The sequence below is a fragment of the Martes martes genome (assembly GCF_963455335.1).
Source record: "Martes martes genome assembly, chromosome: 3".
In the NCBI taxonomy this organism is placed as follows: domain Eukaryota; kingdom Metazoa; phylum Chordata; class Mammalia; order Carnivora; family Mustelidae; genus Martes; species Martes martes.
In genome coordinates, this window is record NC_137890.1 from 170,105,759 (window position 1) to 170,129,116 (window position 23,358).

The following is a 23,358-nucleotide window of genomic DNA, read 5'->3' on the forward strand; positions in this document are numbered from 1 at the left end:
TAATTTTAACTGGATTTCGGCTACTGGTACTGCTACCATTTACTGTGACAGACTGCAAGTCCTTCTCCCAGAGGAAGCTATCAGTCCAACTAACAAATGAAGTTGTTAAGCAGTTTACTTTTTTTTTTTTTTAAAGATTTTATTTATTTATTTGACAGTCAGAGATCATAGTAGGCAGAGAGGCAGGCAGAGAGAGAGGGGGAAGCAGGCTCCCGCTGAGCAGAGAGCCCGATGCGGGGCTTGATCCCAGGACCCTGAGATCATGACCTGAGCCGAAGGCAGAGGCTTAACCCACTGAGCCACTCAGGTGCCCCAAGCAGTTTACTTTTAACATTTTTCCTTAGGTGAAGAATTTGGTCAAATCCACCTTAGATATTTACGGTAAGATCAATTTTTTGGTAAACAATGGAGGAGGCCAGTTCACGTCTCCTACAGAATACATCAGTGCAAAAGGATGGCATGCTGTGATTGAGACCAACCTGACGGGCACCTTCTACATGTGCAAAGCAGGTCAGTATGATCAATAACCCAAAAAGGCAAGGTGTCTTTATTTAAAGATCATAGAGAATCTTTTTTTCTTTAAAGATTTTATTTTTTTATTAGAGAGAGAGAGAGAGAGAGTGCGCACATAAGCAGGGGGAGTGGATGGAGAAGCAGGCTACCCCTGAGCAGGGAGCCCGATACCGGACTCAGTCCTGGGACCCTGAGATCATGAGCTAAGCCGAAGGCAGAGGGTTAACCCACTGAGCCACCTAGGTGCCCCTAGATCATAGAGAATCTTCCAAGAGAATTGTTGGGGGCTCAGAATTGTTGGGGGCTCCATGTCTGCAGTACTGACTGCCCTGATTTGTTTGCATACGACACAGAAATGTAAATTGCTGCTTTTCTGGATAGTAATTTGGCAATATTTGTAAAATATGGGTATGGTTTGATCTTACAATTTTATTTCTAGGAATTTATCATGAGAAAATTATTAAGAATCTGTACAAAGTTATAGCTACGAAGTTGTTCCTGAGATTTAAAAAAAAAACAAACAAAAACTCTCACACTTAGTTTTAAAGAAATGAATCTGTTTAATCTCTTGTAACTTGTCAAATCTTCAGGGAGAATGCCCGAGTCCACATCCTTTCTGACTAACAACTAATTAGCATGCATGTAGATCTTTGGATTGAAAGTTATATTTCATAGGTGATGATATTCAACCCCTGACATTGAGTAATTCAAGGGTTTTGTTAAAAACGATGGAAGACATTTTTGTGATGAAAACCACAGAACAGGTAGAATTCCAACCCAAAGGGTCTTCACCCTAATATGGATTAGGCTTTATATTCTTAATATCTCTAAGTCAAAATCTTGCAGACATTTCCAGCTTTCAACTTTATCTAACTAGTAGTATAAAGCTTTACATTTGTGTGGTTGGCTGTTTAATGGGAACCTCTGATTTATACCCCATTGGTCAGAAGCACATGTAACAAGCTGGACGTGTGATTGGCATCTGAGACTACCTCACATTTCTTAAAGAAATATTCCCATGACAGCTCTGGAAGTGTCAGGGGAAAAACACAAAGATGATTTCAGAGTTCTTTTTTTTTTTTTTTTTAAGACTTTATTTATTTATTTGACAGAGAAAGACACAGAGAGAGAGGGAACACAAGCAGGGGGAATGGGATAGGGAGAAGCACACTTCCCACTGAGTGGGGAGCCTGATGTGGGGCTGGATCCCAGGACCCTGGGATCATGACCTGAGCCAAAGTCAGACACTTAATGACAAGCCACCCAGGTGCTCCTGATTTCAGAGTTCTAACATAGAGTACTAGTTAAGCAAAAGCAGAAAGTCTATGTAGGGTAATTGAAATAAATTTATATCTTTTTATTTTTTCATAGTTTTGTTTGTTTGTTTTTTAGATATTTGATATGGCACATAGTTCTTTATTTTCATTTCCATACTTTTTGGGCTATTCATGACCTCTTTCTTTCTTTCTTTTTTAAAGATTTGATTTTTTTGACAGAGAGCAAGAGAGCACAAGCAGAGGGAGCCTTTTTTTTTTTAAAGATTTTATTATCTTTTATTTTTATTATATTTATATCTATTTTTATAATTTATTTTATATACTTATAAAGATATATAAAATATATTTATATTTACATTTATTTTATTATATTTATTATTAGTATTTTATTATCTTATTTTTATTTTGTTTATATTTATTATTTTTTTTAAGATTTTATTTTTTTGACAGAGAACAAGAGAGCACAAGCAGGGGGAGCAGAAGCAGAACGAGAAGCAGGCTCCCCGCTGAGCAGGGAGCCTGATGGGGAGCTTGTTCCTAGGACCCTGGGATCATAACCTGAGCTGAAGAGAGATGCTTAACCGACTGAGCCACCCAGGCACCCCCCTTTTATTCTTTCAGATGAGTTTTATATTCAGGTTTTTTCCCCAAAACTCCTGCTGGGGAATTTGACTGGAATTGTGTTCAACCTGTCAATAATTTGACAATATGTTGAAATATTATCTCTGCACCATGGCGCATCTTTCTATTAATGGATTCTTATTTTATATTTTTTGGCAATTATTTTATATTTTTTGGCATAGGTCTGTGGTTTTTGTCATGTAAATCTTTTTTAAGTAAGCTCCATGCTGGGCATGGAGACCAACACAGGGCTTGAACTCATGACCGTGAGATCAACACCTGAACCAAAATCAAAAGTCAGATGCTGAACTGACTGGGCCACCCAAAAAGTCAGATGCTTAACTGACTGGGCCACCCAGGAGCCCCTCTCATATTTTTTACTAAGGTTATACCTAGATATTTTGGATGACTCCTAAGGATTTTTCTTTTTTAAGATCTTTAAAAATATTTTATCTATTTATTTGAGAGCAACAGAAAGAGCAAGAACAGAGGGAGGGACAGAAGGAAAGGGAGAAGCAGACTCCCCGATGAGCAGGGTGCCTGATGCAGGGTTTGATCGCAGGATCCTGGGATTGTGACCTGAGCTGAAAGCAGATGCTTAACTGACTGAGCCACCTGGGCACTCCGACACCTGCTGGTTTTTTGTTTTTTGGTTTTTTTTGACACCTGCTGTTTTGAATGTGCTTTTTCCCCAATTATTTTCAGCTGGATTATTGTGGGTTTATGGAAGAACTGCTTTTTCAAGTTCATCTTGTAGCTTTATTTAGTAATTTGTAGTTTAACAGTTTTTGAGGTTAGTCTTTCAGGTCTTTTAGCTACACAATCATGTTGTCTAAAAATAAATAATGTATTTCATTGAGTGAAAGATACAGTCAATGTATCTTTGGTGAAATGCACCATTATTTTATATACTACTAAGAAAGTTCAAACAGCGTTATTTGTATCCTAAGAAGTCACCAACTATAAAACATATCCCAGTTTCAGCAATTTCAAAATAATATGAAAGAATTGTCTTAGAGTCCAAAAATACTATATTTTATGTCTTCTTTTCTGGGGGCTTTACCTCCTTTTTCTGTCATCTAGTATGAACTGGTAAGAACTCAACTGGAAAGCTTTAAGTAATGATGGGAAACCATTCTTATTTTTGTCTAAGCTCTTAATAGGAATGGGTCTTTCCTTGTTCTCTGGCCTATAAATTCTAAAAATTAGATTTCTATTGAAGTGAGTCTTGAGGGTACACATCTGACATTGTCTTGATTTGTATGAATAGAGTTGATGGCTAAATATCAAATGGGGCTTCAAAAAAGGATAAAATACTTAAAGAATGAGGGACACCTGGTGGCTTCGTCAGTTGAGGGTCTGACTCTTGATTTCAGCTCAGGTCATGATCTCTCATGAGATTGAGTCCTGTGTAGGGTTCTGCACTGGTTGTAGAACCTGCTTAAGATTCTCTCTTCTTCTCCCTCCACCTTACCCCCCCAACCCCACTCCCACTCTCTCCCCCTAAAAGAAACACCAAAATTGAAAAGAAAATACTTAAAGAATTAGCAAAAGAAGGATAAGACTTGTATCTAAAAACGATAAAACATTGCTGACAGAAATGAATGATCAGAATAAATGGAAAAACATTCAATATTTATGAATTGGAAGATTTGATATGGTTAAGATGGTAGTTCTTCCTGAATTGGTATGCAGGTTCAACGCAGTCCCTATTATTTTTGCAGAAAATGACAAGCAGATCCTAAAATATATGTGGAAGTGCAAAGGACTCAGAGTAGCCAAAACAGTTTTGCAAACCAGGAAAGTTGGGGGACTTATACTTCTTGATTTCAAGATAATGTGGTACTGGCATAAGGACAGATGAATAGATATTTTGGACAAATTTGAAAGTCTAGAAATAAACCCTTATAGTTGTGATCAATCCCTTATATTTATGATTTTTGCCAAGGGGGCCAAGGCAATTCTATGGGGAAATGATCGTCTTTTCAGCAGATGGTCCTGGACAGTTGGATATCCACATGAAAGAAGACCCTTCCCTCATACCATAAGCAGAAGTTAACCAAAAGTACAAAATGGACCGTAGACCTAAATGCAAATAGTAAAATTGTGTAACTTTTGGAAACAAATAAAGGACAGAATCTTTATGACCTTGACTTAGGCAGAGTCCTGAGATACACCATCTAGAATACCATGTATAAAGTAAAAAAATTGGTAAACTTGACTTAATCAAACTTAAATATGTTGGCACTTCAAAAGACAACATTAAGAAAATGAAAAGATAAGCCAGACTGAGGGAAATCACATATCTGTTAAAGGACTTGTATCCAGAACATAAAAAGAGCTCTTAAAATTCAGTATTAAGAAAACAAACCAATTAAAAAATGAGCAAAATATTTGAATAGATATTTTACCAAAGAAAATAAATGAATGGCTAATAAGTACATCAGAAGATTGTCAGCACCATTAGTCATTCGGGACATCAGATCAAAACCTCAGTGAAATATCACTTCATACCCCTAGAATGGTATAATAAAAAAAAAAAATTGGGCAATAATAACACGGAGAAACTGGAACCTTCATGCATATCTGGTGGAAATGTGAAATAGTGGAGACACCGGAAAATAGTTTGGCAGTTACTTAAAAAGTTAAACATACAGTTACCATATGACCCAGCAGTTCCATTCCTAAGCATCTACCCAAGAGAAATAAAAACACACGTCCACCCAACAGTTTGTATTCTTCATCACCCACCAGTGGAAACAATTCAAATGTTCATCCTCTGGTGAATAGACAAGTGAAATATGGCCTGTCTATTGACTGGAATATTATTCGGCAATAAAAATTAACTATTGATACACGTTACCCTGTGGATGAACCTTACAGATATTATTCTAAGTAAAAGAAGCCAGACACAAAAGACCACATACGGTGTGATTTCATTTATGTGAAATGTCCAGAAAAGACAAATTTATATAAATGGAAAGTAGATGAGGGTTTGTGTGGCGATGGCTTGGGCTGCAGATGGGCACAACGCAATGTTTTGGGGGGTGATGGAATGTTCTAAAACTGGATTGTGATACTGGTTGCATGACTGTATATTTATTAAAAACCATTAAATTGTACACATAAAGTGGATGAGTTTCATGATGTATAAATTATATTCAGTCAGGCTTTTAAAAAAAAGGAATTGTAAATTAAAAAAAAAATTTGAGATTTTATTTATTTATTTGGCAGGGAAAGAGATCACAAGTGGGCAGAGAGTCAGGCAGAGAGAGAGGGGGTAGTAAGTTCCCTGCTGAGCAGAGAGCCTGATGCAGGGCTGAGCCAAAGGCAGAGGCTTAACCCACTGAACCACCCAGGTACCCTGAAATTAAAAATTTTTAAATAGCAAGCAAGATGGTGGGACAGTGAGTGAGAAGAGAAGTCAGGACGCTATTTCATATGATTGTCATTGGCTGTTTCCTGCAGTTTACAACTCCTGGATGAAAGAGCATGGAGGATCTATTGTCAATATTATTGTCCTTACTAGAAACGGATTTCCAGGATTTGTGTAAGCATACTTAATATATATATACATTTTTTTTCCTATGTCTTTGGGTTTTGTCCTCTGAATGGGGAGAGTGGGGTGGAGAAAATTTCTTAAGTCACAATCCTGAATTGTGCAATGAGTTTCAGTCTCAATACTTAACATTGCCCTTTATTTGGACTTCAAAAATGTACTTGCAAAACATTCCTACGCATATTAGACTTGCCAGATTTACCAAGAAAATAGAAACAGGAGGCCCCATTAAATTTTATATTATGTCTATCCCAAATATTGCATGGGGCATATTTATGCTAAAATATTTTGTTGTTTATCTGAAATTCAGATTTAACTGGATGTCCTCTATTTTATCCAGTAACCCTAATCCAGATGTCACTATACTGGTCATCAATGTCTGAAGAGATTTTCTTTTTTGTTAACATGTGGAAATGTAACAAATTTAGATTAATTTAGATTTGAATACTGTAAATATGTATCTTCAATTTTAGACAGAACTGCTAAATTGTTATTCCATAATGAAGTTTGACATGTTTGACTCTTACTCTGATTTTGGTAAATTTTTATGTTGGAAATAGATTAAAAAAAAAAAAGGTCAATCGGTGAACTAACAGCCTCCTGGCTCAGTAGAGTCTCAATAATCTAAAAGGGCATCCACATAGAACAAAGAGAAAAACAGTGTGCCAGGAACTTACTTGAAAACCACACATTTAGTAGTCAAAAAATCTGGTTTACAAAAAAAAAAAAAAAAAATCTGGTTTACAAAAAATTCATTTTGTATTTCTTTTGTATCTATTTCATTTTGATTTCTTTGGTATCGTTTATAAGTTCTGATTCCTTCCGTTTTTTTAATTAAAAATTTTTAAAGATTTTCCAACATAGAATATTTCCTTTTATGAAATAGACCTAACCTAGTGTTATAAAAACAAAGCATGCTAGTTTTTACATATGTATAAAACTGCATAAGGTACAAAGTTGAGTGCTCTGTACCTTCTCATTCCAGAGATAGCCTGTTAACCAAGTAAGACAGTGACCTGACTTCCTTTATTAGTAATATGTAATCTGTAATGTGCAGGGTGATATTTTGGCACTGCATGAATATCCTGTTTGCCTTTGTGACTTTTGTAACCGTTGTTGATTCTTACCTGAATCACTTACTACATTAGGATTCGGAAGATGTTGATTTTTCTGATTTCATAATTGCTTCTGTATTTATTAGCTGATATTCTTCTGTAAAATGACTTTTCTTCAACAGCCATTCCTTCTTTCTCTCTGCATTTTTTATTATTATTATTATTAAATTTTTTGGTAGACCACTATTAGGGACTTACAGATTTCTTTTCAAATTCCTTTATTCAAATGCACGTACTATCTCAAACTTAGTAGAAATTTGTATTGTTTCTACATTTTGCATTACAAATAATTCTGCAGCGAATAACACTGTACATACTTGTTTCGTGTTTGTGGAGTTGTACCTTCAGGGTACATCTTAGAAGTTGGATTGCTGGGTGAAGGTGAAGGGTAAATGCATACTTTTAGGTATTTCAAGCCAACAAAGTATGAGAGTACATGTTCCCCAGAGCCTGACCCAAAATGTGTGTTGTCAGCTTCTGGACAGCTCTCATGGTCAAGAAATGGTATTCTCTGTGGAGCATCTTTTGAGTTGTTGAAAGGCTATCTGATGGAGTGCCTGGGTGGCGCAGGGGGTTAAGCCTCTGCCTTCGGCTTGGGTCATGATCTCAGGGTCCTGAGATCAAGCCCCATGTCGGGCTTTCTGCTCAGCTGGGAGCCTGCTTCCCCCCCAACCCGCCTGCCTTTCTGCCTATTTGTTACCTCTGTCTGTCAAATAAATAAATAAAATCTTAAAAAAAAAAAAAAGGCTATCTGGATATCTTGTGTATATGTTTGAGTCATATTGCTGTCTTGGCACATTTTCTTAATACTGTCTAAGGCTAGTCTATTTTCTGTTACATCTTTGCAGAGGAGTTTAGTCTGAGCTGCTGAGCTTTTTTTTAATTTTATTTTTTTAATTTTTTAATTTTTTAAAGATTTTATTTATTTATTTGATAGAGATTACAAGTAGTCAGAGAGGCAGGCAGAGAGAGGAGGAAGCAGGCTCCCCGCTGAGCAGAGAGCCTGATGTGGGGCTCGATCCCAGGACCCTGAGACCATGCATGACCAGAGCCAAAGGCAGAGGCTTTAACCCACTGAGCCACCCAGGCACACCTTAATTTTAATTAATAAATAATTATGAGGGCAAAAGCTAGGTCAAAAAAAGCAACTCATGTCTCCCATGGACAGTTTGTAACTCAAATGCCCATCAGTGGGTGAATGACTAAACACACTGTGGTATATCTGTATAACAGACTACTAGTTGGAAATAAGAGGTAATGAACTATTAACTCATGCAACAACGTGGATAAATCTCAAAATAATTATTCCTTTTTTAAAAGTTATGTTGTCTTAATCACCATACAGTACATCATTAGTTTTTGATATAGTGTTCCATGTTTTCATAGAACATTTACTGTTTTTGTATAACACCCAGTGCTCATTGTAGTATGTGCCCTCCTTAATGCCCATCACTAGGTTAACCCATCCCCCTGCTCCCCTCCCCTCTAAAACCCTCAGTTTGTTCCCTGGAGTCCATAGTCTCTCATGGTTTGCCTACCCCTCTGGATAATCCCCCCTTCATTTTTTTCCTTCCTTCTCCTAATATCGTCCATGCTATTCCTTATGTTCCACAAATAAGTGAAACCATATGGTAATTGTCTTCCTCTGTTTGACTTATTTTACTTAGCATAATCTCCTCCAGTTCCATCCATGTCAATGCAAATGGTGGGTATTCATCTTTTCTGATGGCTGAGTAATATTCCATTGTATTTATGTATAAATAATCTTCTTTATCCATTCGTCTGTTGAAGGTCATCTTGGTTCCTTCTACAGTTTGGGTATTGTGACCATTGCTTCTGTGAACATTGGGGTCATGTGGCCCTTCTTTTCACTACATCTATATCTTTGGGGATAAATACCCAGTAGGGCAATTGCTGGGTCATAGGATGGCTCTGTTTTTAACTTTCTGAGGAACCTCCACACTGTTTTCCAAAGTGGCTGCACCAACTTGCATTCCCTTTCTCCAAAACCTCTCCAACATTTTTTATTTCTTGCCGTGTCAATTTTTGCCATTCTGACTGGTATAAGGTATATTTCAATGTGGTTTTGATTTGAATTTCCCTGATGGCTAATGATGTTGAGCATTTTTTTCATGTGTCTGCTAGCCATTCATTTGTCTTTGGAGAAGTGTCTGCTCATGTCTTCTGCCCATTTTTTTACTTGATTATTTGTTTTTTTGGGTGTTGAGTTTGAGAAGTTCTTTATAGATCTTGGATACCAGCCCTTTATCTGTAGTGTTATCTGAATATCTTCTCCCATTCCGTGGGTTGCCTCTTTGTTTTGTTGACTGTCTCCTTTGCTGTGCAGAAACTTTTGATCTTGATGAAGTCCCAAAAGTTCATTTTTGCTTTTGTTTCTCTTGCTTTTGGAGACCGGTCTTGAAAGAAGTAGCTGTGGCTGAGGTCGAAGAGGTTACTGCTTATGTTCTTCTCTAGGATTTTGATAGATTTCTGCCTCACATTGAGGTCTTTCACCCATTTAGAGTTTAACTTTGTGTATGCTGTAAGAGAATGGTCAAGTTTCATTCTTTTGTATATAGCTGTCCAATTTTCTCAGCACCATTTATTGAGGAGACTGTCTTTTTTCCGTTGGATATTTTCTCCTTCTTTATTGAAGATTATTTGACCATAGAGTTGCGGGTCCATATCTGGGCTCTCTGTTCTGTTCCATTGATCTATGTGTCTGTTTTTGTGTCCATACCATGCTGTCTGGGTGATCACAGCTTTGTAATATAGCTTGAAATCAGGCAACATGATGCCCCCAGCATTTTTTTTTTTTCTTTTTCAACATTTCCTTGGTGGTTCAGGGTCTTTTCTGGTTCCATACAAATTTTAGGATTGTTTGTTCCAGGACTTGGAAAAATGTCATGGGTGTTTTGACCAAGATGGCGTTGAAAGTATAGATTGCTCTGGGCAGCATAGACATTTTAACAATGTTTATTCTTCCGGTCCATGAGTATGGAATGTTTTTCCATCTTTTTGTGTCTTCAGTTCCTTTCATGAGTGTTCCGTAGTTCCTCGAGTACAGATACTTCACCTCTTTGGTTAGGTTTATTCCAAGGTTATCTTATGGTTTTTGGTGCTATTGTAAATGGAATCAATCCCCTAATTCTCTTTCTTCTGTCTCATTGTTGGTGTGTAGAAATGCAACAGATTTCTGTGCATTGATTTTGTATTCTGCCACATTACTGAATTGCTGTATGAGTTCTAGTAATTTGGGAGTGGAGTCTTTGGGTTTTCCACATAAAGTATCATGTCATCTGCAAAGAGAGGGAATTTGATTTCTTCTTTGTCGATTTGAATACCTTTCATTTCTTTTGTTTTCTAAGTGCTGGGTTTTTTTTTTTTAAAGATTTGATTTAATTTGACAGACAGAGATCACAGGTAGGCAGAGAGGCAGGCAGAGAGAGAGGAAGGGAAGCAGGCTCGCTGCTGAGCAGAGAGCCTGATGTGGGACTCGATCCCAGGACCCTGGGATCATGACCTGAGCTGAAAGCAAAGGCTTTAACCCACTGAGCCACCCAGGCACCCTCTAATTGCTGTTGCTAGGACTTCTGGTACTATGTTTAACAACAGTGGCGAGAGTGGGCATCCTCGCCACGTTCCTGATCTTAAGGAGAAGGCTCTCAGCTTTTCTCCATCAAGAATGATTTTCGGGGGCGCCTGGGTGGCTCAGTGGGTTAAAGCCTCTGCCTTCAGCTCACGTCATGATCCCAGAGTCCTGGGATCGAGCCCCGCATCGGGCTCTCTGCTCCGTGGAGAGCCTGCTTTCTCCTCTCTCTCTGCCTGCCTCTCTGCCTACTTGTGATCTCTGTCTGTCAAATAAATAAATAAGATCTTTAAAAAAAAAAAAAAGAATGATTTTCGCTGTGGGCTTTTCATAGATGGTTTTTATGAAATTGAGGAATCTTCTGTCTCTACACTCTGAAGAGTCTTACTCAGGAAAGGATGCTGTATTTTGTCAAATACTTTTTCTACATCAATTGAGAGGACTATATGGTTCTTATCTCTTCTCTTATTAATGTGTTCTATCACACTGATTTGCGAACATTGAACCACCTTGCATCCCAGGAATAAATCCCACCTGGTATGATGGATAATCCTTTAAATGTACTGTTGGATCCTAATGGGTAGGATCTTATTGAGAATTTTGGCATCTATATTCATCAGGAATATTGTTCTGTAATTCTCCTTTTAATAGGGTCTTTGCCTGGTTTGGGGATCAAGGTAATGCTGGCCTGACAGAATGAGTTTGGAAGTTTTCCTTCTGTTTGTATTTTTTGAAAGAGCTTCAGGAGAATAGGTATTATTTCTTCTTTGAATGTTTGGTAGAATCCTCCAGGGACTCCATCAGGCCCTGGACTCTTGTTTTTTAGGAGGTTTTTGATCACTGCTTCAATATCATTACTGGTTATTGGGTCTATTCAGGTTGTCAGTTTCTCCCTATTATAGTCTTGGTAGTTTATAGGTTTCCAGGAAGACATCCATTTCTTCCAGGTTCCTTAATTTATTGGCGTATAGTCATTGATAATAATTTCTAATAATTGTTTCTGTTTCCTTGGTGTTAGTTGTGATCTCTCTCCTTTCAGTCATGGTTTTATTAATTTGGGTCCTTTCTCTTTTCTTTTGGATAAGTCTGGCCAGTGGTTTATCAGTCTTATTAATTCTTTCAAGGAACCAGCTTCTAGGTTCGTTGATCTGCTCTACTCTGTTTCTGGTTTCTAATTCATTGATGTTTGCTCTAATCTTAATTATTTCTCTTCTCGTGCATGGCTTAGACTTTATTTGTTGTTCTTTCTCCAGTTCCTTAAGGTGTAAAGTTAATTTGTGTATATGGGACTTTTCTATTTTTTTGAGTGAGGCTTGGATGGCTATGTATTCCCCCCCTTAGGATCACCTTTGCGGTATCCCATAGGTTTTGTACCAATGTGTTTTCATTCTCATTGGTTTCCACAAATTGTTTATATTCTTCTTTGATTTCCTGGTTGATCTAAACATTCTTAAGCAGGATGATCTTTAGCTTCCAAGTGTTTAAATTTCTTCCAAACTTTTTCTTATGATTGAGTTCCAGTTTCAAAGCATTATGGTCTGAGAAAATGCAGGGAATAATCTCAATCTTTGGTATTGGTTGATACCTGATTTGTGTCCCAGTATGTGGTTTATTCTGGAGGAAGTTCCATGTGTGTTTGAGAGGAATAAGTATTCTGATATTTTAAGGTGAAGTGTCCTGTAGTATATCTATGAGGTCCATCTGGTCCAGTGTGACATTCAAAGCTCTTGTTTCTTTGTTGATTTTCTGCTTAGATGATCTGTTGCCGAGAGTGGAGTGTTGAGGTCTCTTATGTAGTGGCTGCTCCCTGTTGGGGGCATAAATATTTACAATTGTTAGATCCTCTTATTGGACAGACCCTTTAAGAATGATAGAGTGTCCCTCTGTATCTCTAACTACAGTCTTTAGCTTAAAATCTAATTTTTCTGGTAGGAGAATTGCTACCCCAGTTTTCTTTTGAGGTCTGTTGGTATGAAAAATGGTTCTCTATCCTTTCACCTTCAGTCTGGATGTATCTTTAGGTTCAAAATGAGTCTCTTGTAGACAGCATAGGTATGGGTCATGTCTTTTTATCCAGTCTGCAACCTGTGCCATTTCATGGGAACGTACAGGCCATTCATGTTAAGAGTGATTATTGAAAGATACGATTTTATTGTTATGTTGCCTGTGAAGCTTTTTCTCTAGATTGCCTCTGTAAATTCCTGTTCTATATCACTGTTGGGGTTTTTCTTCTTTTATAGAACCCCCCTTAATATTTCTTATAGGGCTGGCTTTGTGGTCATATATTCTTTCAGTTTCTGACATTCTTGGAAGCTCTTTGTCTCTCCATCCATTCTGAATGACAGCCTTGCTGGATAAAGTATCTTTGCATGCATGTTATTCTCATTTAGTACCCTGAATATGTCTTGCCTTTTTGGCTTGCCAGGTCTCTGTGGACAGGTCTGACGTTATTCTGGTGTTCCTCTCTCTGTACATAAGAAATCTTTTCCCCCCTTGCCACTTTCAAGATTGTTTCCTTGGATCTAGGATTTGCAAATTGTACTATTGTATGCTAGGGCGTTGGTCTGTTCTCATTGATCTTGGGTCCTCTCTGCCTCTTGGACTTGAATGCTTATTTCCTTCCCCAGATTAGGGAAGTTCTCAAATGCGATTTGCTCAAATATACCTTCTAGATCTCTCTCACTCTCGCTCTCGCTCTCCACCCCCTCAGGGATCCCAATAATTCTGCTATTGGAATGTTTCATTGAGTCACTAATCTCTCTCAGTTTGATTCCTTGGGCTTTAAGTTGTTTTTCCCATTCTGCCTCAGTTTCCTTCTTTTCTATCATCTTATCCTCTAGTTCACTAATTCATTCTTCTCGTTTACCCTGGCAGTCAGACTATCCAGTTTAGACTGCATTTTATTCATAGCATTTTTAAGTTTGGCCTGATTAAATTTCATTTTTGCCCTTAGAGATTCGATATTGTTGTTAATATTTTTCTCAAGTCTAGATTTCGCCTTGTAATTGTTACTCTGAAGTCTATTTCTGACATCTTGGTTATATCCATATCTATTAGTTCTGTGGCAGAGGCCATATTCTCTGATTCATTCCTTTGTTGGGGGTTCCTTCTCTTAGTCATTCTGTTGAGGGGTGGTTGAGGGAATGTACAGAGTACAAATTATTGACCACAACCCAAGCAAGATGCACCTGCTTTATAGGGAACTTAGGGTTTTCTGCCTCTTGTTCTTCCAGCCTGTCTTCTGGGGGAGGGGCCTGCCACACTGTTACTGAGGCAACCCTGTTTGGGCAGAGTTGCCCTGCCCCCTGTGGGGGGAGGGAGATGGGCTCAGTGAAAGCTGGTTGGGGGAGGGGGGAGACTTTGGTTCTCTGGTGGCTTTACGCATCTCTTCTGAGAGTCAGAACAGAAGTGACCATATCTAAACCTTTGTCCCAGAACAATGAGATTGCAGTCTGCTCTCCACTGAGCTCTCCAGGCCACTCTGTCTCGGTTTCTGTCTGTGCTGCTAAAAACTGCAGCGTCCTGCATTGCAGGCTGCACAGCAGCACTCCCAGCCCTCGCTCCCAGGGCCGGACTCTGCCCCTTTGTGCTTCCAAAACCACAAGCTGCGCCCCAGTTCACACATGTACCCCGTAGCTCCAGGTTTCAGTCTGGTAGGCTGCCCTAAAGCCCTTTCCCCGTGGCTACCAGTGTGTGAGTCTGTGCCTGGTCCCCAGTGTGGGAGGCTCTTGCCTTCCTGGTACAAGATTATGGAGGTTTCCTCCCCCATCCATTTATCTTCTGATATCTGCCTGCAGAATCACGGCTTCCCACTTCATACCTCGAGACCATCCACTGCAGATATGCTGTTTGTAGAGATCCAGATATATCTTCTTACATCTGAGGCTGATTTCTTGGGTGTTCAGAATGATCTGGTAGATAGCCAGCTCAATTCAGGGGACCGGTTGAAATAGGGTCCCCTACTCTGCCATCTTTTCTCCTCCCTCAAAAGAATTATTCTGAGTGAAAGAGGCCTGATGAAAAAGAGCATATACTGTATGGTATTATATGTTTAAGTTGTAGAAGCATTGAAAAAATTGGTTGGTGCTATATTCACGGAGAGTCATTCATCCTTCTGCTTCCTATTTATAAATTAGAGAAAGACAGTGAGGCATTGTGACAACCTTCAAGACAGTTTATCACTCACAATCTGTTCCAGTACAGATTGTAAGAGATTTTAAATCATATCTGATACAGAAACGAGGCCTTCATACTTCAGAAAATTGGTCATTGAAAGAACAGCTGTGAGACCTGTCATGGAAACGGTAACATATAATCTCAGTCAACTCATAGTTCAAATAAATGTCTGTCCCTCCGGGGTTTTCCTTTAGAAGAAGAGTGACTAGGGCAGCACTTAATGGGACATAGTCATCACTCCGAAGCTGAATTGTCCAGTATCTGTTCTATTCCCATGGAAACCACTTTCTCTTCCTGGAAAGGGAATCTTCACAAACCCCCATGGCCCATTCAGGCATCTCATCTACCTGGACCTCCCAGGAATGCCCACCAGAATCAAGTCTTTCAGAACGCAGGACTGGATAAACTATAAGTCTCTCTGGATTTGAATGAACTCTTTGCTTTTTTCTTCACAGTTGTCAAAGTTTTTTCTGGTTATTGGTCTTTGTTGTTCTTTTTTATCCTCAGAGACAAGCAGATTAGGATGTGCTGTTTTGGGATCCAGAGTAACTTCTTTCAGTCCTTGTATCACTTTTAGGAGATCTGAATACCATGGAGGAAGACTGCATCCTTCTCTCCTTAACTGGAAAGGATGGAGAGCATGGGCCTCAGGCTCCCCTGTTGCAGATGCCCTTGACATCCATCAGCAGTTTCACTTCTGACATCACACTCTTTTCTGTCACCTTCTCTGGTAGATCATTGAGTATGAAAATTTAATCTCAACATGTTGTTATGTTTGCGTTAAGTTTCTGAGTATCCTTCTCTTCATCTGCGAAGCTTGAGAAAACCGTGTAGGGGAGGAAAAAGAATTTTCCCTCTACCCTTCTGAGTTCTTAGTAGAGACCCCTGCAATTAAAGACAACTTAACAAGACAAAAACAACTTTCTTCATATGTATACATCATGTGTACGTGGGAGATACCCAGGGAGAAATGAGTAGCTTCCAAGAGTGGCTTAGAGCTCAGACTGAACCACTATCTTAGTAAAGACAGGGGAGGAAAGATGGGAGCCTCGTAGAGGAGAGTAAATGATTTTCAGGAAAGATGCATGGGCCCCTTGGAAAAATAGGTGGGAGGTATGGTAGCTTGTGACAGAGTGTGTCTGGGTGTGATGTCAACTTGTAGTCTTTATACAACTGTGACCACAGGCAGTCTTCCCTGGGTGATGAAACCCCTGGGGACGGGACTTATGGTATTTGAGTTCCTTTTGGTGGAACCCAGTCTACATTTAGGCAGATAAGGGGAGTTCAGAGAAAGCTTCTCCCTGCATTTGCTATTTTTCAAGTGCCTACAGCTCAAAATATTATATCAAAGCTGTGTATTTTGGGTGGCATGTCCTGAGCTCCTACTGTCCTATTTTGGAGTGGCATATTCTGTTGCCCTGCTCATGTATAACAAACTGGTTCAGATGCTGAAATTCAGTAACTTCTGTCTCTGGTTTTCCACCTCTGTCTCTCAGTTCTAGTGGCTTTCTCTCTTGGGTGGTTACACCAGCTTCTGAACGTCTGCCACTTGCTTCTTCTTCAGGGGGTCAACATAACTGCTGAGGCTTTTCCTATGATGCGAGGCAGGACCTCATGTGGTGGCCCTGGTGATCAGGGCACTGAGTGCAAGGGGGCAAACACCTCTAGGTCCCCCTCACAGAAAAGGGCCAGGGCTTGATTGCATTTCTATGTAAGCATGTTTATTCCTGCCCCTGCCTCTTACTTCTGGTGTTGTGGAGAAGCCTGGAAATTTCTATTATCCTTCCAGCTGAGTGTTGTCTTTGGGCCGCTCTTAGCATTGGGGACGGTAGGCAGGGCAAGGGAACATGTCCTATAGATAGACCCAGGACTGCTGGATGCAGTAGCAACAGAAGTTGTGGCCATACCTGATGGTGATGGGATCGCTTGGGTAATTCTGACAAAGTGGTTGTCTTCTGCCTGGAGTCCCACTAAGGTTACTGTGGCCAACGCTGGGACAGAGATGGGTTTTCTCCAGAGAGGTTGGGCTCTGTAGGTCCTCTCTAGTGAGAAGTGGATATGCCCCCAGATCTGACATACTTGGTGCCAAGGACCTTATAATTAGAAATTCTAAGCCACAGTGTGTGTACCTTGTGCATAAGACCCCATATCAATGCAGACCTAACTATTTTGAACTTTCTATCTGAAAGTATATTAAAATTTACTTAAATTTGGGTGTGTCTAGAAATTCTATTGATACTATTTTTAGCCCATATATGAATTTCTTATGCCTTGTCATCTAAAATTAATTTAAAAGATAACCACACTTATAACCCCCAAAATAACCAATCTGTTAATTTTTCTACATAATAAAAGATCTTCAAAATATTGCTCTTATGGTCATGGTGTTTTGAGGGATCTTGTGTGGGCTGGTCACACACAATTAACTATCAGATACTTGTGTTTTTGGCTTTAACGTTAAAGGACCCACTTCTTTCCCACTGTTCAGACGAAGACTCCAAAAACCAGACTCAACAAGAACGTATCTGTGGGGATCTGACAGGCCACTGACATACCTGTCACTTGAGTTAACGAGAGAAACATTCAGTGGAAGCTGATTGGAATTGTTATGCTTTGTCTTTTAAAGGCATTCTGGAGCCGCTCGAGCAGGGGTTTACAACCTCACCAAGTCCTTGGCTGTGGAATGGGCTAACAGTGGAGTAAGGATCAACTGTGTTGCCCCTGTAAGTAAACGTTCCATATGAACGCTGTTGACCTCCATTGTCAATGGAGGTATTTGTTCATATGCATGCATACTAGGAATCACAGGCTTTTAAAAATAGGTAAAATTGGAGAGACTTATGCTTCGATTTACGACTAGACTGTCAAGCAGGTGAAAGGAAGCCAATGATTCTCAGTCTTGACAGTATCCTTGAATTATCTAGAAAATGTTTAAAAAGTATTGAAAGGTAAGCTTGATTCCCTACTATGGAGTCGAGGTGTTGGTGTTTTTAAAAGCCACCTAGGAAATTCAAATGCACAATGAAGATTGAGAACCTCTGCTTTAGAGAACGAATATTTGCCAGATTATGTTGTTATTTCGTGGTGTATCATTAATGCTTCTTTAGGAGAGAGAGAAAAAACTAAGGTCTAATTCAAGTTAAAGATTGATTAGAAGTGAAGAGAAAATGTCTTGGGAACATACTTGAAAACTAGTAAAAGCCAAATCAAAGAATTCCCACACAATTGAAATTTTATTTATTTATATTGGATTCAAATATTTTATCTGTGGTTTTACCATAATGAAAACCCATGAAACCATTGTATTTTCCATGTCTCACATAACCATAGCCCAGGCTTCTGTTACAAATCAGAGAAGCCTGGTGGAAAACAGAATAGACTCCTCTATCCCCCTTCTCCCACTTAAGTGCCTCTCTGATCTGTTCGTTGAATTATGTTTTTAGAGAACACATCTTTTCAGGAAAAATACAGGGCTTAGCTAGCTGGTTATTCAGGGAGAAGAGTTCACAAAATGAACATTCATAGAATCCACTTGTAATCGTGGTTAACTGTACTTCCTTGATGATATTGAGAAAAATTAATATTAGAAATGTTGACTTTTCTATTAAGCCACTTTTTTGGTGTTGGTTGATGACTGCCTGGATGTCTTTGTGATTTTAAAATTTAGTTTTATGTACTTCATTTTGTTCTTTTTTTATTCTTAAACATAGGGAGTCATTTATTCCCCGACTGCTTTTGAAAACTATGGTCCATTGGCAAAAAACTTATTTGGAGGGTTCTTTAAGAGAATCCCAGCTAAGCGAATTGGAGTTCCTGAGGAGGTAATGTATATTTCTAACATTGATTCCAATTGCTTTCTTTTATACTTTGTAATATTGCGACATTTGGTGTCCTTTTTACACAATCTGATAGGTGATAGAGGCTGACAGAGATGAGTGGTCCCATTGCCACCAACCCATTTCCTCTACACTTTCTGGCTCTGCGCCTTACACATTCACAGCTCTCTTTATCCAGAACTGAATGCAGTGTGAATGAAGAACAGCTTGGTTTTATTTCATTGCACTTTTCAGCTATGTTATTTTATCACATGGCCTTTGTTGGTACACAGGACCCTAAGCCAAATCAGGTGAAGTTCCATACTTGGTTTCTGAAAGGCAACCAGATTTCAGTATGTAGAAATGAGTAGCTTTCTTAAAGGCCAGCAATATCAGTCTTAAAATACAATGGAAAAAAGGATATTGTTGCTATAATAATAATAAAAATGGAACTACGTGGTATAAACTTAGCTCTAAACAATAAGAAATTTATTCCTGAAGAACAAAAAAAAGAATAAATAGAAACATGTCATAATCCTCAATGGAGAAAATCAATTTTATTAAAATCATGGTTCCCTTTGTTTAATGAGAGAGGGTAGCTACACTTCTGCTGAGCGTAGCATAACATAGAGTTGTGAGATACTATGCTGTATGCTTGAAGCTAATGTAATGTCAAGTGTCAACTGTACTTTAATAAAAAAAATAATAAATAATAAAAATTAATATCAAGTTTCCCTAAACTAATGCATATATTTAATATAGTTTTAGAATTAAACACACTGATTCTAAAGTTTGTCTAGAGAAATATTAATGCAAAAGCAGCTAAAAAATGTTTTGAAAAAGAATAATGGGGGGGATTTGACCTTCCCAATATCAAAACATATTATAAATGTCACACTTATTTAGGGTATCTGGTGCTGACACTGGAACAGAATAAATTTAGTGGAACAGAATGTACTCCTCTTTCAGTACCATGTATATATAAGGAGTTTAATAGGATAAAAGTAGCATTTCAAATCTGCAAGGAAAGGATTGACCATTTAGCATAAGTCTTATGGCAATTGGCTGTTTAATTAGAAAGAAACTAGACCTCTTATATCACATACAAAATAATTTCCAAATATATTGAAGTGCTGGGGCGCCTGGGTGGCTCAGTGGGTTAAAGCCTCTGCCTTCGGCTCAGGTCATGATCCCAGGGTCCTGGGATCGAGCCCCGCATCGGGCTCTCTGCTCCGCAGAGAGCCTGATTCCTCCTCTCTCTCTGCTAGCCTCTCTGCCTACTTGTGATCTCAGTCTGTCAAATAAATAAATAAAATCTTTAGAAAAAAATATTGAAGTGCTAAATGTAAAAGCAAAACCATTAAACTCTTCAAAGAAACAGTTTTCTAATTTCTAAACTAGCTTTCATTGGCATTTTGATGTCTTTCTTTCCAGAAATTTACTAGGCATACCCCAAAAGACCCATAGTTACAACCTTTTTACAGATTGGGATTCTGCTGTATGTGTTTTTCTGCAACTTGCTGTGGCTATTCCATGATATGTTTAATTAGATTCTACTGTTGCATGTTTAGATTCCATTTATGTTTCTGATATTGTGGTAATTCTGTAGTGAACATCCCTGAACACAGACATGCACTCTTGTGTCAGGTGTAACTTTCTAGAATTCTTGAAGTAAAATAGTTTTGCGTATTAAGTTTTTGGAAGATACTGTGAAATCAGACATTTGATGGGCCATTTTAAGCGAGATGTTTGGATTTCTATTCTGAAAACTAAGAGGGGTTTTAAAAGATTTTAATCAAGGAGGTGATATGATTAAATTTTTATTTTGGACAGAACACTCCCTTTGTTTATGTGAACCTTATTACCTCTATTTACTGTACAGAAATCAAAATTGAGAAGTTTAAGGAATATTTATCAGTTCAGTTAAAATAATAGTAATAAAGACATTACATGTCAACATAATATTTTTAGTGAAAAGTTGCTATACTTTAAAAAGCAAAAGAAAACCATTTTTTGCATTTGCTTTACACTTTTCTAACTCTCATTCATGTATGGATTAACAAAATACAGCTGGATGCTCACATCTGTGTCTGCATTCCATATGTTGCTATATATTGTTTTGTTTAAAGCATATGAAGAAATCCAGTTTCATGTACATGTACAGTTGGAAAAGGGAGGAGCATTTTAATGATCTTTTTAGATAATTGTGGATATTCTTCTTTGATATTTGACAAGTGGCTGTTTCTTAAGGATGGGTTGCAATGTGTATTGACCTCAAACCATGTCAGTGAATATTTTGTACCCTGTTACATGAAAACCCACTAGTGTTTCTTGCACTTTGATTAGATCTTTCACCCAAACATGATTTTGTGACATAAGTTATTGTTCTTTTGGGAAAAACTGGTCCACTGAGTTATGGAGATCTTCTGGATGTTGACACATAATCCATTATACAATATCAAAAGCCACATTTGTGAGGAGTCCAAGATGGTGAGAAGTAGGAGCCCTTCTCATTCTGAACACCTGCAAACTCAAGTAGAGATCTAAGAAAAGACTTGCTAGATTCTACAAATAGAACAGTGAACACTTTCTGCAGGAATGACAAGACAGAAAAACTCACCTCAAAAAAGAGAATAAGAGGCAGTACTGACCACCAGGAACCTAATCAGTATGGATATAATAAGTAAGATGTCAGAGCTAGAGTTCAAAATAATGATTATACTAATTGGCCTTGAAAAAAGCATAGAAGACACTAGAGAATCCTTTTCTGGAGGAAAAAGGGGACTGAAATCTAATAAGTCAAAAATTAAAAAGGCTATTTTAATGAGATGCAATAAAAAATGGAGGCTAAATTTTTTAGGTAGGATAAATGAGGCAGAAGAGAGAATTAGTGATACAGAAGACAAAATGATAGGGAATAAACAAGCTGCGAAAAAGAGGGATAAACAACTACTGGATCACGTGGGGGAGAATTTGAGAGATAAGTGATACCATACAGCAAAACAATATTAGAATAGTTGGGATCTCAGAAGAGGAAAGAGAGGAGGGTGTAGAAGGTATATTGGAGCAAATTATAGCTGAGAACTTCCCTAATCTGGGGAAGGATACACACATTCCAGTCTAGTAGACACAGGGAAGCCCCCTCAGAATCAATAGAAATAGATCAATACCTCAGTATATAACAGTGAATCTTGCACATCTCAGAGACAGAAAATGTCCTGAAGCAGCCCTGGACAAGAGGTCCATAACCTATAAGGGTAGAAACATTAGATGAGCAGCAGACCTATCCACAGAGACCTGGCAGGCCAGAAAGAATTGGAATGATACATTGAGGGTGCTAAATGGGAAGAATATGCAGTCAAGAATATTTTATCCAACAAGGATGTCATTCAAAATAGAAGGAAAGATAAAGAGCTTCCAGGACAAACAGAAACTAAAAGAATTTGTGATCACCAAACCAGCCCTGCAAGAAATATTAAAGGCAATCCTTTAAACATCAAGAGAGCTTAAAGGTGACATGGACCAGAAAGGAACAGAGTCAATATACAGAAACAGTGACTTTATAGGTAATACAATGGCACTAAATTGATATCTTTCCATGGTTACTCTGAATGTAAATGAGCTAAATGCCCCAATCAAAAGACACAGGGTATCAGTTTGGATAAAAATCGAGACCTGTCGATATGTTACCAGCAAGAGAGTCATTATAGACCCAAAGACATCTCCAGATTTAGAGTGAGGGGTGGAAAGTCATTCATTATACCAATGGACATCAAAGGAAAGCTGGGGTGGCAATCCTTATATCAGACAAAGTAGATTTTAAACTGAAGACTGTAATAAAAGATGAGGAAGGATGCTATATTATAATTAAAGGGTCTATCCAACAAGAAGATCTAACAATTGTAAACATTTATGCCCCTACATGGGAGGAGCCAATTATATAAGCCAATTAATAACAAAATAAAAAAAATCAATAGTAATAGTAGGGGATATTAATGCCCCCCTCACTGTAACGGATGGATGATCCAGGCAGAAGATAAACAAGGAAACAAGGCTATGAAAGACACACTAAACCAGATGGACCTCACAGATCTATTCAAAACATTCCATCTTAAAGCAACAGAATATATATTCTTCCCAAGTGCTCATGGAACATTCCCCAGAATAGATCACATATTGGATCACAAATCAGGATTCAACCAGTACCAAAAGATAGGGGTCATTCCATGCATATTTTCAGACCCAATGCTTTGAAACTGGAACTTAATCACAAGTGGAAATTTGAAAAGAACTCAAATACATGGAGGCTAAAGAGCATCCTACCAAAGAATGAATGGGTCAACCAGGAAATTGAAGAAGACTTTAAAAAATCATGGAAACAAATGAAAATGAAAACACAAGTGTTCAAAATCTTTGGGATGCAGCAAAGGTAGTTTTAAGAGGGAAGTATATAGCACTACAGGCCTTTCTCAAGAAACAAGAAAGGTCTCAAGTATACAACCTAACCTTACACCTAAATTACCTGGAGAAAGACCAAAAAAATAAAGCCTAGGCCCAGCAGAAGAGAAGTAATACAGATTATAACAGAAATCAATGAAATAAAATTCAAAGGAACAGTAGAACAGATCAATGAAACTAGGATTTGTTCTTTGAAAGAATTAATAAGATTGATAAAACCCTGGCCAGACTTATC

The 23,358-nt window shown here is 38.3% G+C and overlaps 1 protein-coding gene across 1 annotated transcript in view; it reads left to right on the forward strand.

Moving 5' to 3' along the window:
- Positions 1-23,358, forward strand: part of LOC308340496 (peroxisomal trans-2-enoyl-CoA reductase-like) — a 39,761-nt gene that overhangs the window by 2,419 nt on the left and 13,984 nt on the right. Inside the window, exons 3-6 of the mRNA XM_080799702.1 lie at positions 345-510; positions 5,880-5,961; positions 17,477-17,573; positions 18,561-18,671. Coding sequence (XP_080655828.1) covers positions 345-510; positions 5,880-5,961; positions 17,477-17,573; positions 18,561-18,671 — 456 coding nt within the window. The remainder of the gene's footprint in view (positions 1-344; positions 511-5,879; positions 5,962-17,476; positions 17,574-18,560; positions 18,672-23,358) is intronic.